At 33.2% G+C, this 19089-nt stretch overlaps 1 protein-coding gene across 1 annotated transcript; it reads right to left on the reverse strand.

Moving 5' to 3' along the window:
* Positions 1-1646: 1646 nt before the first annotated feature.
* Positions 1647-18798, reverse strand: LOC120335705 (transmembrane channel-like protein 7). Its single transcript, XM_039403284.2, has 21 exons — positions 18637-18798; positions 17997-18165; positions 16073-16130; positions 15749-15860; positions 15128-15255; positions 13574-13637; positions 13151-13232; positions 12191-12349; positions 11537-11622; positions 10685-10836; positions 10101-10248; positions 9457-9618; positions 8423-8586; positions 7956-8085; positions 7296-7393; positions 7027-7134; positions 5583-5789; positions 4416-4571; positions 4038-4116; positions 3525-3613; positions 1647-3211 (listed from the first exon to the last, which is right to left on the reverse strand). The coding sequence occupies exons 2-21, from the start codon at positions 18046-18048 to the stop codon at positions 3097-3099; spliced, it is 2349 nt and encodes a 782-aa protein (XP_039259218.2). The 5' UTR covers positions 18049-18165; positions 18637-18798; the 3' UTR covers positions 1647-3096.
* Between the last annotated feature and the right edge of the window lie 291 nt (positions 18799-19089).

The raw sequence follows: 19089 nt of genomic DNA on the forward strand, positions 1-19089 counted from the left end.
GCGCTGTTACGAGTCAAACGAACATGTTTCAAGAAAATGTCAAATGAAAGTGAATCCACTTTTGGGCGCTACATTCTTCCGGCCCGCGAACATCTTTCCGATTCTAATTTTGGCCCGCGGCCAATAAAGTTTGGGAACCCCTGGTTTAATATATTGTGCTTACCGTAGGCTACTGCGCATTCACCAATTCGTACAAACCAGTTTTCATTCATATCTAATATCTTCGATGCAAATTCATAGCCTAAATCAGTAACTAAAACTCACAGCATAATAATATCATATCCATAAGATCGTAGAATGTAACAGCTGGTCTCCAGCTCCGAAATTCAAATCGATGGAGCGACATGTTTAGTACGAACTGTGCTAGTTTGCTTGCGATCTAAACAACACTTCAACACGACTAAAAAGTTACATAAAACACCACATAGTCTACTAATTTTATGGTATTTGTTATCATTATTAGCAATAATAGGATCATCTACATCTACAATATAGCCTCTACTATACTGAACGAATGGGCACTCTATGTAGCCAAAGTTATTGTATGATTCGAGATTTGTACGCTTAAATACCAAATATCACGTAGGTCGATACGTTTAAGCGAATATGCCGGCGGCATATTTTAATGTGGTACGTGAGTCGATTCTATTTTTTAGCCTGAAGTGTCACGAGACAATGATAAGAATAAATCTCTAATTTTAGTATTATTGTCTGAATAATGAATGACATTTTACGCTTATGTCCGACAGCAAAATGTACACTTCAAATATATATGATACGTGTTTGAAATCGCTGAATACATTGAAGCCATAGACTACTATTCTCGGTTCCTCTTCTTTCCTGATGTTACGACATAGGCTACAGTCTCAAGTTCAACTATTGTTCATTTTGTATAGGTTGATTGTCGCAAGGTCGTGTACGAATGAGATTTGTACATCATCCCAAACAGAGTAAAGACGACCCGAAATCTGGGAGAATGGTTTTTACCTATTATATGGGTATAATCGGTGAATCATTATAATCCAAATTCATTACGTATTCTAACTTTCTTGTCCACCTTCTGGTCAGTATGTCTTGATATATTGCGACGTCAAATGATTTTGAGTAGAGCTCTAAATATAGATAATTAATTTGGGAAAACTAATTGGCATGATCTCATTAGTTTCATGTATGATGTCACGTAGACGTGCCTAGGGAAAAGTGCCTAAGTAAGAAACCATCCGCCATTATCTGGTCTATTTTGAAAGTCCGGCCTAGGGTATTATACAGTTACGTCATTTGATATCGTTTTAATCTTCATTTTAACAGTCGATGGATAAACAATCGTTCCTCTAACCACGGCTTAGTCGATGTGCACTTTTTCCTTTACGCCCTTCGCGTCTAATTTTCCAAATCAATATGCGTGAACATTTGGAAAGACGTATTTTTATTCCTCGAAGCTGGCAAATGTGCTCTGATAGCTTGCGCATAATTTTAGACCAGGTTGCTTATTCTTTTCTATGAATAATATACTTGATAAAACATCAAAAGCATGCAGTCGAGATCGTCTCCCACCGAAAGTATTTATATTAATGAGAAATGGATTTCCGACGATCATAATCTTGCTCTCTCCCAACACTTTGTTAACTAGAATATTCACCACAGAATAAAAGACAGAACTAACAACTATATTTTCCTCTTCAAACGTGAAACAGTGGTCATAAAGGAAACAGTACGGAACTATTATATAATAAATGGCAGTGGTTTCCAATCCAATATAAAAATTATGGTGACCGTACATTTGAACCCATGTACATTTGAACCCATGCGTATATCCACGGGTTCAATCTATATGCGGGTGCTAAAACCCATGGGTTAGGGTTAGTATGGGTTTAACTATCCGTGAAACAAAAAAAATTCCATAGGTGCAATAGCATACAGGTGCAATTGTCATGGGTTCAAATGTACATGGGTTCAAATGTAATGGAACCAAAAATTATTGATACAGTCAATCAGAAGGTACAATTCCAAAAACTTCAATGCCACTTTGTCCCGACAATGTTACAACCCCTACCTGCTATGCATCATTTTCAGGAACATGAACCACTGCCTAAAAAGTACTGAGTAACAAAATACGATATATAATAGAATATAGGCATAGCTAATAGTAATAGACAGTGGACAACGAATAATACAAACACAACAATGTAAAATAATTTTCGGCCAAAAAAATAGCAGACAACATCGTGATTCAGCAACATACCTTGGATAATCACTGATTTGCTATCTTGGCATTTTCGGCTTTGTCAAGCGAATGTAAGCATAATATAGAGAGTGCAATTTAGCAAAGCCTACATTAGAAGCCACTGCAAGTAGCATGTCAAGCCACCAATCTCAAACTACATAGTTTCATTTTCCAAAATTTAGCACCTTTGTAACATGAATCGTAACTATCCAAATCTAACGCAACGTTTGAAAGCAAAATAATAACATTGAATTAAAGTTGAAGATGAAAATAATCAACCTCTGAATAAAGCAATAACGCATGCGGGCTTCATATACACGAGCATTCGCTGTACAATCAGTTCGAGAAATAGGAACTCAAACATCATAGTAACCAATTTGCAATAGATGTATGTACATACAGCCATGAAACTAGACATACTTAGAATCAGGTAAAAACTTATTATCAGTTTTCATTTACAATGCTAAAAAGTCTAAATGAAGTTTATTCAAATAGCAAATAGATCAATAAATCTTTAATACTGGACATCACGTCAGCAAAATTGTGAAATTTATTACATCGAACAAGAACAGCTACAGTGAAAAAAAAATAATTTTCAATTTCAATTTTCAAAATAGCAATTTTATAGTAAAATCGGATAACTACAGAGCTGACTAGAAATCTTGAAAAAGGGTGTTTTTACGAGACTATCAGATACTGGAAAAATTGCCATGTGCCATAGGTTGTTGTATAGGAATTAGCAATATTATGTAGCAAGATATTTCAACCAAACCATTGATGACATGGTTGTTTGTAGCTCTAATACAATACTGCTATGGCAACCAAAATATATAAAGGTACATAAATATATGAAACTATACAATTTCTTTGAACTAATCGTATGTCTGGCCAGGTAAGCTACCAGACGGAGAACTTCGGGCATCTTCATTTTCATATGCCAATCCAGAAGTTCTCTTATCTTTAGCCACGTGAGCGGTCCTCTTTCGCCTAAAAGGAAAAAAAAAATAGCTGCAGACTTGAGAGCAAAAAAAATATTAGACTAATTACAAGCTTTTCCAGGTGAATGGCATTTAAATCTTCGCCGCGATCTACCAATTCACAACATATTATAATAAGAACAATCGCTATGTTTATACATAGCCAGGCAAGTGTAGGTTTTCTAAAAGTACTCTGGGCATCATAAACATACAGCTGTCCAGTGCAATTATTTCATTTCAATATAGCATTTCAGTTTGTTACACCCTGAATGAGATGATCTGCTTTATATTAGAATACAATGCTCATAATAATAAAAATGTACGTGTATTGAACATCTTCAGGTGCAACTCCCGACAACCTCATCTGCATATCGTTGACTCTCTTCAACAAAAATTGCTTGTCCTTTCCTTCCTGTAATTACAAACAGTTATTAGTTTGATAGTATGGAGGGATTAAGGCTCTCGTAATTGAAGCTATGATTGTTCGGTGATTGTGTACTAAATGGTAAGTATTCCACTCGAAAATTGTTTTCTCACAAATTCAAATGATCATACCTATATTATTCTAAGATGTACATTTTACTCAAATTTATGTACATTTCTATTTACAAAATTCTAGGCAACTATTCTCATAGTTCATTCATGCATGCATATCATAAATGGACAATAAGAGACCCCTTAGACTTCTTTCATACAGAAAATTACACATACTGATTTCATTTCATCATTGACAGTATAAATCAATACATGCCCTTATGATTTTCTTTACAAATAAATTGTGTTTATTAGCCTAATAAGATAAACAATAAAGATTACATGACACTTGCAATACTCACCAAAGTAAGTTGTTCTCTAAGTAACTCGATCATCTTTTTATGGGCAGAACTCAATGCAGCATAGTAGTACAAGATCAAACTAAAAATACAAAAGCCTTCCATAAAGTGAGTGGCAAAGTACATTGCACGCTTTGAATTATATACACAGATACTAGTAAAAACAGTAAAGAGATATAACATGCTAAAACATGTAAAAAAAAGTTCCACACAAGGGTAACGCTTCATTTTTGTTGTAAACCTTACAATCGCGCAATGACAGTTCCACTGCAAAGGTATCAAGGGTAAATATATTTTTATATATTATTTCTCACAATCGCAATATTATCAAACCAGCCCTGTTGAAGAAACATAATATTTGGAAACATGTGCAAAACATACCATAATATGATTCCAATAATAATTGAGAATCCAGCTGATCCGATAAACCAAAATATACTTGCCAACCATTCAGGCAATGTACTTATGGCATTCGTGACAGATTGAAACATTGTTGCCAATCCTCTAAAAGGTCCACAATAGTTGCTTGGAGTTATTCTTAAAGTAAAAATGTATTGTTTGCAATTGTATTCATGATAATCATAGAGCCATTGCCTCACATTATGTATACTTCATATTGAAAACAGAATATTTATTATTTAGAATGAAAGCATGAGTTACAGTTCTCATGAATTTTTTATATTTCTCAGTTTTTATGAGAAAATACTTAATTAACATAATTTGTCATTTTGTCATGACTGTGTCCATTCAGACTGTGTTTCTCAATTCTCGGAAATCGTATTACAAAGAAACCACAATTCTAACACATGAATGGGTCATACATTCTATTTTGGTATCACACCGCTTTTGTAGACTTTTGTAGATTGTCGCATAATTTGGCCTGTAGCACACATTATGATTGGTTGGCTTTGAAACCATGCCGTAGCTGCAATGGATTCAAATTGAAAAGAATCTTCCTATTCATTCGAAAATTACCAACAGGCCCTGTCGCGACTTTTTCTCGGATCATGATGATACATATGATTATTAGCGTTAAGTATCAATTTTTATTGTACCAAAATAAATTTTTAGTCTGTGGGTATTATCGTAGACTTAGGGATTTTTCTATCGGGTATCTTAAAAATAATCTGAGTCAGCATTGCGATAGAGCGAAGTTGCACAAACAGTTCAAATTTGTCGAATTCGCAAAAATAAGAATCAAAACAGAATATAATCAGACACTTTTCCACACATTTTCTAGGCCAGTGGATTGCTGTGATATTTTAGAAAATTAATGCTTTTGTTTAATCGACGCAACTGTGGGTCAAAACGAACACAATTAAATTAATTTGGAAAGACATTTTAAATTCTCGTAATTGTCATGAATTGAATATTTCACGCGACAAAAAGTCATTATATGCCGAAAAATTGACTCTTTTAACAAACGCGTAATCGCGGTGACTGTTTCAGAAACCGTTGCATAGGAATTTGAAACCCCCCCTGAAATCCTGGCTGCGCACCTGCACTACTAGACCAATGCACCCACAAACAGAGTGAAATATTTCTTACATTGAAAGACTGACTCCAACTGGAATAGCAGCAACCAGGAACCCAAACATCAGTATTAAGAAGAAGAAAGTACCAGATCTCGACGCACGATATGGCCGTTGTGCAGGTTTGCAATTATACATCAATGTCAATTTTTTCAGATAAAAAAATATAAAAAACTTTAGGACAACGATCACAGGTAACAAGGGCGCATAGAATGCACCAATCCTGAAAAAGAAAAATTAAAAAAGAATTACAGAATACCAGTCAGTCATCTGATTTACATTAAGTTTAATTATGAGATTTACTACATATTAGGACTTTAGACTTTTTTCCTTTTTGTTAATTAGGATTATAATGTGAGAGACAAATATTGATAACATAAATAAATGGTTCCATTACATTTGAACCCACATACATTTGAACCCATGACAATTTCACCTGTATGCTATTGCACCTATGAAATTTTTTTTGTTTCACGGATAGTTAAACCCATACTAACCCTAACCCATGGGTTTTAGCACCCGCATATAGATTGAACCCGTGGATATACGCATGGGTTCAAATGTACATGGGTTCAAATGTACGGTCACCCTAATAAATATATATACCATGAATTTAAAAATATGAATACTACGATTGGAAAATTTCAGAAACCAAAATCATGCAAACTATTTTGTAAGAATAGGGGAAATTTTATTTATTTACATTCATTCAATAACAAATTAATAAGCAGCTGATAGTTATGATCATCTACAAATGAAATCAGAAACTACAAGACAAGCATGCATATATAACTCTAAAACAAATCTTATACACCTCACATTATTCTCACTTAAAAAAAAATAAAAACTTGGCAATAACGAGTTCCTCACCATACAAGTGACTGAGAATAAACTAAACTCAGAACATTGGATGGAATATGAAACTGCTGATGGCCAATTTGCTTGAAAATCTTTGCATGTCCATGATTTACTAAGAGACTGTAATGCACAAATAACTAAGTTTAGGAATGTTGAATGTTATGAATTGATGAATAAAACTGCAGGGATTTCTGATCTAAACATTCTTGTCTCAAGGATCTGCTGAAATAAATCTTTTTATCTTCGTTACTTTGTCTAGCGATGTGAAATCATAAGGTAGCTTCTGATCCTACCCACTATTGGTAGTAAGCATTCCCATATAGTGACTGAGCTATTTGATTCTACCTTAACAGACTTGGACGGAATCCCAAGACAAATCTTCTGCTTTCTATTTTTTCTTGAAGATACTTGTCAATGTTAGAAAACATGACATACCTTTGATTGTATTTTTATGATTTAACTAAACATGAACACTCTCATAGAAATTACTACCTTGCTCGTTACTTTTAAACCTGTAGTTATTATTATGGGTATTAATCATACAATAAGGTAATTCATGCAATCGACAATGGCATGCAATGTACACACTACACGGCACTCACCACATGACCGTTTGCGCGTAAACAATGTCCAGCACATTAACTGGAATCGCAAACTCTTGATGACCGATGAATTTAGCTAATCCACAGTTACAATGGTCAACTATCAACCTAAATTGAAATGATGAGACATAATCCCTGGTTATTTGATCCTAAATAAATATTTCCATACAGAATAAATTCTTCATTTTACAGAGCCTGTTATTAGAAGTATTTTTGACTGAATAACAAAGACAACGGTAGCAAATATTGCAATCAGGAACTAAACAAACCTTCTTGGAAACTCCACAAAAAGTGTGACCCCAACCACAATAAAGAAGTCCAATATTGTTAATTTATACATCTCTTGACCCATGTATGTCTCCCAACACTGTAATATAAAAGATAGAATTTAGAATAACAAAGGATGATTTATCTCATGATAAGAGTAGCAAGTCAATAGCTTAATCAAATGTCAAAACAAGGTTTGCTCCCTGTAATCAGGGCCAGATTAGTATAAAATTAGTTCTGATACAAGGGGATGGTCAATAGCGGAAAACAAACAGGCCAGTAATTACGTTAAACAGAACAGAGTCCAAAAATAGATTTGTGGATGATGTCAGACTAATATATATAACATTATTCCGTAATAATACAATTTCACTTAGCTTAGCAATTCATAAGTTACGATTGAGTGAGCGAGTATCATTGATGTCCATTTGCTTATAAAATGCTTTGAGAAATGACCGTCAAATTTTTTAGGCTGAAAGATTTCTTCAGGAAGATTAGTAAGTGGAAATTTATAAGACAGAGTCTCCAGCTAACTGGCATTTATTGTTCAGAGGTGAGTCTTCTTTATTTCTGAATGAGTGCTCACGGCCTTGCTTTAATCAAATTCTATTAAAATTGAGAGATGGCTACTGCCAAAAAAACAAAACATTTTTTCAACTTACAGGCATTCCATCACAATATCCACAGTTCCTACTATCTGCATTATCGATGAATGAATATCTTTCACAATTGATTTGAAAATAAACCACGATGTACAGAAACATCACTGACACAAGCCTCAAGATAACAGTTCTAAACAAAAATAATTGTTAGTAGAAAAAATTGAACTAAAAAAATATAGAAAAGTAAAATCTCGCCAAATCATATTATATGTTGGCTAAAAAGAATAATAAAACTGGGATTATTTATTTCTTTCAGGTACCAATTTACATCCAAATTTTAAGAAAAACCAGCACAATTTTTATTCCTACAGAGGCATCATCACTTAAAATTAGGCAATCTAAAATAATATATAATTCATATGTTAATATAACCTAGCCTAAATTCAACAGTATTTGTTGAAAAGAAGGAAAAGGTAATAAAAGGTTTTTCTCAGTCATCAGAAACTGAATTAAATGTCAACACTTACCTTATAAGCGTGAATTTTATGGTAAAAGCCGGTGAATAGTCTTCATATATGATCAAGAATTCAAAAAGCAGAGGAGCAAGAAAATTTGCAACAGTAATGACAATCGAAACGAGATATGTGATCAGAAGATCAAGAAAAAACTCATCATCATACGTTGACGTATTCTATTAGGAAAAACATGCTCAAATTGAATATGCACAAACAGAAGAGCAGTACCGCATGGCGAATACAAAAGCAAAAAATGTAATTCCATTAAGTATTGGCAGATTTACTGCAATACAATTGGCAAAATGCTGCGATTTAACATAACAATTATGAATACAAATATACTATTCAATATCAACAATAAACAAAACTATAAGAATTGAGACAACAAAAGTACAGGATGATCTAGAACAGGGCTACTCAGCTATTTTTTTCGAAGGTCCGCAAACAAAACTTCAAAATTATTTGGGTCCGGTCTTTCCAGAAATGATATTTTGGCATCCTTCAACGAGCACTTCCTCGAGCGACTAATGATTAGTAGCAAATTAAACTTTTTATTATGGTGTTATAGTTCTTTTCGTATATATCCAAAACTATGAAAGTCATTTTATAATAGGAAATTCAAAAAGTTGGGCTAATGATCCAAAATAAATAATTAGGTGCGGTCCAAATCCAATACTCGAAAGGTCCGGATTCGAACCGCGGCCCGCCAGTTGAGTAGCCCTGATCTAGAAAACGGAACCTAGGACATTTGAAACATACATTTTGGCCAAAGCGTCTTGGATTACTTTAAACTTTTGGTTATGATTATACAAAAAAGAGGTGTTTTTGTCACCATTGATTCAACAGTGTGTATTGTTATACCTATGTCATAACATAACCTTTATTAATACAGATAAGAATTGGTAAATAACACTTTTCCGCCAAAACTGTGAGCATTAGAAGGAAAGTAATTGTGGTGAAATAAAAATATGGCATGAAACTTATTGTAATTCGAACAGCGTCTAAAACCTTGGAATTAAAATTAGCATGAAATCTATTTGCAATACCTTAAGAGCATATTCCGCTGCAAAATATATTCCAGCAAGAGCACCTGCTAAAACAGCCAACACAAGTATATTAATGAGAATGCGTTTGGTGTACAAAATTGCCTTTTGTTTAGTAGTACGAGCTGCTTGCTTCTGTCGTATTCTTTCTTCTTCCAAATCAGTCTGAAAATATGGTGATCATATGCAATTGTAAAACCAAGATAATAAAGTGCTTCCAAAATGCTAAGTCCTTTCAATTCCAGTTGGACACATCTTACCTAATTATTATGCACTTGTTAGAAAAGGGTAGATATGGGCAAATTGCTTTTCAGGAAATGAGTCCTAATTCTATATATGTTTAGCCTACATAGACCAACCATTAATAATAATATCAACTGGAGGTCTATAATTGAGATATACATGTTTAATGCTAATCGAATTAAATTTTGTAAACCATGATCCTCTTTAAAAATCTTTCTTTTTTGAACATTTGTATGTGTAGCATTAATATTTAGGAAATTCAATCCATCCACAAGTTATATTAAATCAATATCTTAGTCTTACCCCTGATTCATTGAAAACATTGCTACATATTTACACATAGAAGAGAAAACGTGCCCCAAAATATGGCACAGTCTTCAGAATTGCTTCCAAAACCAGCTTACCTCAAGTTCATATTTAATACTGTGATGTTTCAATCCAGCTGCTCTGCTGTCAGTAATACAAAAATCCCATCCACCAAACACCTTATTGCAGTATGCATAAAACGTGTTTTCTCCAGAAATGAGAGATTCTCTCACACCGACAGCTGCCCTGTAAGAAACAATTGAAACAGTTTAAACTCATTATAATCTGAATTGTAAAATTACTTCTCAATGGTCTTACAAGAATATTTCAGTTCCTAAATCTTAATTCATAAATTCCTGTTATAGTTTCAATCTTTTATGAAATCCATTCTCAATATATCTTAATTAGCCTGTTTTTTTAATGAGGGTTCATTCACTTCTTTTTTTTACATCTGAGTTATTTTTACATTTTATACAATAGTTAGTAATAGGGCCAATAAACTGTATATGCCTTGTACGGAAACAGTAAAAAATCTTGAACTTTATGAATACTGTATGTCTAGCTGATAGCAAACCATAAAAAAATTAATTTGCCTGTTGTTCTTGTCACAACATTGATTTCAGAGTGAGTCATTGTGATTTTACTGCTGACAAAATAATCATAAAATATCATTCATATTTACCTTTTCACAATAAGAGCCAAGCTCAACAAGAAGTAGGAAAATGTAATCATGATATAGGCCAGTGGTATATTATATGAAAATGTGCTTGATGTTAAAGCATTTACAGTATTTTCATAATAGCCATAAAAGAGAAGAGTGTTCTCCATGAAACCCTGTAAACAGAAATTTAAATTTTACCATTTAGTACAAATATGAAATAAACTTTTATTGTGTCCAGGACTGAGGACACCCAAGTCAAATTGTAATAAACTGATAAATTATGACCGGTTAAAAATTGAACAATGAAGGATCTCCCACTTACTGACGTTGAAGGTTTCCACCACTATTTTACTTTGAATCTGATAAACTTCGGAGAGAAAAGTAAAAGTAACAGAGAATTGGATCTGTTAAATGACCAGAATTTGAGTGTTTTAGCCATTACAAAACCTATTAATATCAGGCAAAATTAAAATAAATAGAATAGATTTATTCTTCCAACTACATAGTTTGCTTAATAGCTAAATACAGAGTTTTATTGAAAGACAAAATGTGAATAGCATAAGTGGTCCCTATTTTAATTATTCATAACAAAGAAGCACTCAACCGGTGTGATGAAAACAATTGGCAACAAAAACAACTAAATTTTACCATCAAAACGTTTCATTTTGTCAATATACTGTGTCATAATTTGAATATTGCTGAAGTTTTTGAAATCGTTTTATGAGAAAGCTTTTTAGTTAACACAAGTAATATGGAATGTCTAAAGAATTTAGTTTGGGAAAAATTGAATAGTTTATAAAAAAAATTCAGGATAAAATGAATAAATACATTTGACACAAATCAGAAGTTTGCATAAAATGAATTCATATTTACCTGCCCAGTAAACCACCATATAATATATTGAGAGAATGGTTGAATCTCAGTAGAATTGTATGGATTGTATGCACACTGCTCTGTGGCTAAAAATTCAATAAATAAGTTCAGATAAGTGTGAGAACAAGAATCATCAAAAATTCCAAACTATTCATTTAAATTCTATCCAATTAAAGAGTCCAGCTGCACACTAACACAAATGTATTTCTGTAATGTTTCGTTCGACCAAAGTCAGACTCCCTCAGACAAGCAGTTTTGTAAAGTTAGACTCGCGCAACCCAATTCAAAGTATTCATTTGTAGCTTGATTGTGACCTTGAAAAGTTTGATTTTAATTGCGTGGAACAAATGTTTTATATTCTAAATCAATATTATCAATTGAGATTTCACACATATAAGGATTAAATTTTTTAAATTGTTAGAAAGTACTATTTAAAAAAAAATTCTATTCGAATGATCTCTTTTATCTTCACCTTCCAATTTTTTTTATGAAGCTCATGTTTTAAGACGTACGTATGTATAATAATAAATGTCTTTAACACACCGACCAATCAGATTTGAAAAAAAAAACTTAGCCACACCCACTATAGGAAAATATATAAATTTCTAGTTATGATATGAAGAATCCAACACAGCAAAAAAATAAACAAATTACTGTTTGTAGTTGTAGTTACAGTTGAAGTGGTATCCAGATTTTCAAATATAATTGTTGGAACGCAGATGAAGAAAAATACAAGTGTAAATATATATAAGTTGAGTAGAAAAAGCCAACGCAGGAAAGCGAAGTACGAACGAATTCCATTCCCGAATCTACCTGTATAAAAACAAAATTTGGACTTGAAATTGAACACATGCAAATTGATTTCATCAGATTTTGTAACATGGCATGTATAATCCATATTGTTGTTGATGAAAAGAATTTTCTTACGAGAGGAAATAATAGAACAATAATAACTACGAGGATCAGATAACATAGAAGTTCTAATTGCAAACTCCATAATATTAAATATTTTCAATAACCTGCGAAAAGTCAAGATATATGTGAAAATTATGCGAAATAATGTCAAATCACATCTATTTATGTGATATGTGAAAAATGACATTAATTATGATTGCACAGCAGAATGGTATTACCATTTTTACAACACTTTACCTGTTTGTTATTGATTTTTAATTTCGTTCAGTCAAAATTTTTAATAGCCTACATCTCTCTTGAAATACAAATATTGCATAAGATATGTACTGCATTAAAAAGAATAAACTTTCCTACTCATTTCTCATAGGCTACCATGCTATGTGTCATTGATTATGTATATACAAATTATAAGAACTGCAGGATTTTAGAGTGAAAAAAATATATACAAACTTAAATAATTTTAAATGTATATTCTATTATTCTCAATTTTTTTAATGAAAACATAAAGAGCGGTGCCTGTAATAATAAAAGTGACTCAATTCGTCACTAACTAAACAGCCTGTTAAATTGAATGAAAAGCCATAAACGGAAATTTCATAGAATGGGTCAACATGTTAATAAAACAAACGCAAAATGACACTCGATGATGTGACGTCATGTATCACATGATACCACAATGAAAACATCAAATAATCACACCTTCAATTTCGTGAATAGAAGATCTCCACAATTGACAATAGCGGAAGACTTCATTGGTGTTTTCCTTGAATCTCTTCCATTTCTAACAACAAACACCAAAGTAAACAATGACTAAGAGTTCTCATTGTGAGTACAATGAAGGCAAGAACAAATGAAGGAAAAACAACAAAACTTTACACTTGATTTGATGAACATTTCAGTTATAACAACAGGTCAATGGTAGCAAAGCAACAAAATTTTGCACTAATTGAAAGTTAGATCACGACTGCAATGCTTCAAAATATAAAAGTATTTTTGCATAGAATTTTCCCAATGTATGTCATTGTATATAAGTTTGAATTCAGACATGACAAAAAGTATGAAATTCTTAATTTTCCCTTCCGACTAGACTAAAATGAATTTCAATATTTAAGCCGAACTTACAAGACTGCTTTCCCTTTTCCAGCCAGATGTAACAGTAAGACCACTGCTCTCTTGAACTTGTTTTCTGCAAAAATATATTGAGCATTGGTCATGAATTGTCAGCAGTAATTAGATTATGTAAGGTATAAACAAATTAATTACAAAAATAATCAATAGGACATAATTCAGATCTCAGTCTCAAAAAGCGTGATTATATTAATTGATTCCATCTCCTTTACAGTGTTTAATAAATACTTTCTTCAAATCAAATCTTAGAACAAATTTTAAGCAAAACAGTAATATATAATAAGTATAATTGCACACACTGACACTATACATTGCAGCAGTTAGGAACATACCCCATCAACACATGCTTTAATACAATATTATGGTTTTGTCAAACTAAACTTCCAATTACGAAAGTGGTATTGATGAAAGTTTGATTTATAATTCGATTAAGCGAAACCAGGCTTTTTAGTCTCTACTATGTATTGTTAGTTATTTCTATGGGTTGCTTTTGACAAGAAATTTCAAAAACACCAATTGTATTACTAAATATACTGTTTATTGTAATTGGAATTATATTCATCTATAGGCAACTTAGTCTCTTTCATTCGACAACAATAAACCTCTTTTGTCAATATCTTATAATAGAATTATGAAATTCATACAAAAGTGAATGTTGACATGAATATCAAATATATCTGCTGTAACTAAAGCATACTTTCAGTTGTGGATACTTCATGAATTGTTATGTACACTATCTTGAAATCTCGCGTATATAATAGAAGCATTGCATGATTTGAAATACAATTTCACAAGCAATATCCAAATGAATGCAATTATTTGAATTTGAAATATGGTATTGAAAATTTTGTTACAATACAGGAGTTTTCCTACAATACCATTTCTCCATCTAAATACATAGCAGACTTAGTGTTTACTCCTCTGATATAAAATTTATCATTTATCATCAATATCATAGCTCCTTTCTAACATTTCAATTTGATGAAATCAAAAAACAAATCAGCATGACATGGACAATGACAAAAGTCATTGAACACAATATTGACTTTGTCCTTAGTTTTGCTTCTTAAAATCCACCAATTCAAAGATACATATTCCCAAGCAAAAATATTTATTTTTATTAATTATGATCAAATTATTTTATATTGCAGTTGCAGACAACATTTAAAAAATTTCCGCAATAGCAAGTTATTCAGCTTCAGTGAACACATAAATTTACAATGTATTAAATGCAATGTGTGTTTTTACAACATTGAAGATACTGGTACCTCGCTGATTTGATAATCAACCATTTCTGCTTTATTAATAATAGTAACATGCCTTGACACTATGATAACATCATGACCTAGACAGTATGATATACAAAGGGTGACTTCAATAATAAGGTTATTCATCTAAATGACAAAATACCAAGAAGTTTCAAAGCTTTTTTGAAGAATATTAACCAATGACTATTTCTATGAAAAGACAACTTTTGTCCAGCATATAAACTCATGACACACTACACAGTTTATGTCACATATTAAAGTGAAATCAATTATATATCACCTGATTTGCTTTTTCCTTGCCATACTATAGGTAAGTTCTTTCAAATTTTCGACATCTTTCCACGAAAAATCTTCAAACAAAACATCACCCATTCCTGATACTTTTGGAGTAGAATGACGACCAGTATTCTATGCAAAATGTAAGTTATAATTTGCTAACATAATGGTTTAGGCAGGACTAGACTGCTGGTTTAAAATCACAATGACTCCAGCTCGAAACCCATAGCCATTGTGGTTTTTGGTTTGACCGTCAAAATTGATCAAATCAACACCTTTCAATTTTTTTGCTCTTGCTAGGCTATTGAATTTAGGAAGCACTGAATTCTGAGCTAAAAGCAAAAACTGACTGCTTCAACCTAATTTTGACAAACGGCTCCAAATTGCAATAGCCGAACGCACGACTTAAGTTTACGCTACACAACCCTTTCAATAGGCCTACTGACATTTACGACTTTCAATTGAAAATGTCAATACAGCTCTCACATGTAAAACGAAAAAAAATGCTCGACTTTCGACTCCATGTCTTGTTTGACAGTGAGAAAATGAATCAACAGCTAATATCTAGTGCATTGGAAATGGAATGTAAAAAATCATTTTGGTTGAAAAACAATAAAATTCTTACCTCTTCATCATTCTCATTTATATCAGCTGCAACTTTATTTTTTGTTGATTTTTTCTTTGTAGTTCGCTTTCGACGAATTGTAGTTCCTCCACCAGCATGGAGAGCTTGTACACTAAAATTTAAATATATGTAATGTCATATAAGAAAGTTCTAAATACATGATGATGGAGTTATCATAGACGTTATATGATTTACCAATGTTGATTTTGTATTTTGAAACTTCTTATTCATATGAATTAAAGTTGACAAATCTGATCTACAAATTGCTGGCAAAAATACACTTTCATTCTCAAATCAAAATAAGCAAAAAGATGGTAGAATTACCTTGGTAACTGAGAACGAATAACTTTATTCTGCTCTGAAGATGTCATTTTAGAAAAATCTGAAAAAAAAATGTAGTATGAAAAGTGCTATTAAAGTATACATTAGTATGGTTCTGTAATTTGAACTCATTAAAACAAAAGAATTTTATAATTTGAAAAGTGTGAGCATTGCCTATTAAAATTATTGCAGTGCTTACTTTGACCAACAACAGAGTAAACTAATAACAATAACTCTGTAACTGAGCAATGATAGATTTATAGGTATCATTCAAACTTAATCAAATCTAGTAACGATCAAGGACCATTATCTACTTATCTATAATCCAAGATCTGGGAAAGTGACATCTTCAGAAGAAGCTCATGTAAAAAAAGGAAAAAGAGATATCCGGACTGAAAATCAGATGAGTTTTTCACTGTTCAGAGAAGCCGAGATGTTTGCATAGTGAAGATTTTGGTTCGGTAATTGGTGTCAGAACTAAGTTAATTTTCTAATCATTTTCGTCAAATGCTCAGAATTACAAATTTTCAAATAAGAAACTTTTAGATTCAAACTAATTTTGTTAAATAAAAAGCAAAGTCCGAAATTAGTTATTGAGTTTTTGAGTTTGTTGTTTACTTTTAAGATTTGTTTGTATACAAAAAACAGCAGCAAATCAACTACAGAATTATATGTTATTATTGGTAGGGTGGCCAGTCTGCGGACGATTTCATTCAAACCTCTATAAAACAAAAACCAATAGTTCTAACCCGTTAATTTTTTCAACGTAGGTGCATTGGCATTTATTCTACACGCTGAATCTCGAATTAACTTTTTACGACCAGGGGTTTAAAGCTATACAGACCACCAAAGTACGTCACTCGGAAGACGTATTTGCAAACGAACAACCAGTGTGCGGCCACGGATTTCAAGCCTTGAACAACGTTTCTGCTGCGTCGAAACTAGAGCATACGCAGCCATGCATGAACAAATTGGGCTTCTAATTGCATTTCTGACTGTCATATATTTTAGGAAACACGGTCATTTCAAACAAAACTCGTCAAATTATATACAAAGCACCGCATCACAGCAATCAAACAGACAAAAACACGGTGGTCGCAAATTGGTCGACAAAGATATTATCGACGTATTGGAAATGCGCACCACCCTTCCCCCACTCCTTTAAATGTAGAAACGCCAAAATTTAAAGATGGTTAAAAGAAACACAACTCTACCCCTTTGGCAAATTTCATCTTTTTATCTCTTATATTTGTATGAATTTTCAAGTTTTTTTAATGTGACAATGGGTAGTTGGCGACATGAAAAAATGGTCCATATTTTACCTACGGTCGGGTTTTCGGTCGCAACTTTTTTGTTTGTGGCCGCATTTAGTGTAATTTCGCAGAGCTATGAGGGACAAGTGGACGATAACACGTGAGAAATATTGTCGCGGTTCGCTAATTTTTTTGGCATTAATTAGATCGATAAAGTTGATGGCCGCAAATAGGTCGTGGCCTCAAAGTGGGTAAGCCACCCTATTTGCATTTCGGCACAGGTACTGTCACATAACTTCTACCGTAATTTTTTTTGGATTCTCCACGACTTTCACTCATCAAAATTATTTACAAATTTACAAGTAGGCTACTGAAGTAAGTTTCGCCCGTAAATTTGATTTTCTTCTTACACTGTTCTTCAATTTATCTTAGTATGATTGTCGTGACATGTTTTCACATGTGTAAGTGTGGGTGAATGGACACAAACGCTGTAAACTGTTCGCTAAAGCTTTTATCTAGATTATGCCCATTTTCCTGATCTTTACGTAGCCCTTGTCTGTGTTTTCTTTATTTGTGACTGTGTTGTAGACGAAAGATCAAAACAAATTGTATTGTAGTACGGTAATAAAGCGTAAGATTGGCAGGAATATTCGCATTACGAAAGAAGTGCTCACCTTGCCCATCAGCAAACATGTCATCCTGATAAGGACTTGGACTCCAAGACATCTTGAAGCTTTTCAGAGAGGAGTCACTTTCGATACAGATCCTACACCATTCACACGCTCTATGCTTCAGCTCTTGTTGTATTAACAGATTCGGTCTATTATATCAGTGTACAGTACTACCGTAGGGAGGCGCAGTTCTTACCACTTCATGGCAGCTCCTGCCACGAACGAACCGCGGCAGCTCTTGCCATGGTTTTATAGCGCTATTCAGAATTCAGTAATCAGTATTACCGGTATATTCACAAAATAATGTACCAGATTTTAATTGATCATGTGGAATTATATCTACTTAAACCCTAACCCCAAATCAATCAAAACTGTATCCATAAGAAAAACGTTCCAACTTACCCTATATTTGTCACCATAATAGACAGCCTTGTCTTTACGGCCCACCTGCCGCGGTTACGGCAGCAAAATTTTACCTGCCATTGGTTTTCAATTTGCTGCCGCGGTAACGGCAGCTCGACATTGGTTTGTGGCAGCTAAAAAGTCAGTTGCCATGAGTTTGGCCGTAGCGGCCATGGTATGGAAATACCGACATGGTTTTGCGGCAGCTGCAGATGCCACAGAATACTTAAAACTGCACTTGACCGTAGGTACCGGTTCTGTACTAAGGTTCAAATCGCACAGATTTTGGATTAACCCTTGCACTAATGTCCTTAACAACACTTGTTTTCAGGCCCAATGATACTCCACAGTACAGTTTTCGTGCACCGATATGCCGGTCAGGTGGCGCTCCGGAGCTAACAATTTCTATTTTGTTTTATATAACCAATGACATAATTTGTTGTTTAATGTCATTGATATAACCAACGACTGACATACCGTATATAACATGGCATCGGTTGTATCCAACGACGTTGTATCAAACAGCTCGCGAAAAACTGGAAACGCAAGAGTGTATAATGCTACCGTAATGATATTCTTTTCATTTTGAACTGTAATGAAAGTGATGATAATGATGCAAGAGGTACTTGCAATGGGTCAGATAGTAGCTACGATATTCCTTAGGAAGCATTACGCAACTGCTTACGTTCAATTA

Source organism: Styela clava, chromosome 2 (assembly GCF_964204865.1).
Source record: "Styela clava chromosome 2, kaStyClav1.hap1.2, whole genome shotgun sequence".
In the NCBI taxonomy this organism is placed as follows: domain Eukaryota; kingdom Metazoa; phylum Chordata; class Ascidiacea; order Stolidobranchia; family Styelidae; genus Styela; species Styela clava.

What these genes read in the sequence shown, in the direction of transcription:
- LOC120335705 (XM_039403284.2), bottom strand. Translation starts at nt 18,048, where the DNA reads ATGTCTTGGAGTCCAAGTCCTTATCAGGATGACATGTTTGCTGATGGG. An exon ending in CATGTTTGCTGATGGGCAAG is followed by an intron (nt 16,131 to 17,996) that starts GTGAGCACTTCT and finishes TTTTTTTTTCAG; the next exon opens with ATTTTTCTAAAATGACATCT. An exon ending in CCTGAAGATGTTCAATACAC is followed by an intron (nt 3,212 to 3,524) that starts GTACATTTTTAT and finishes TTTTCCTTTTAG; the next exon opens with GCGAAAGAGGACCGCTCACG.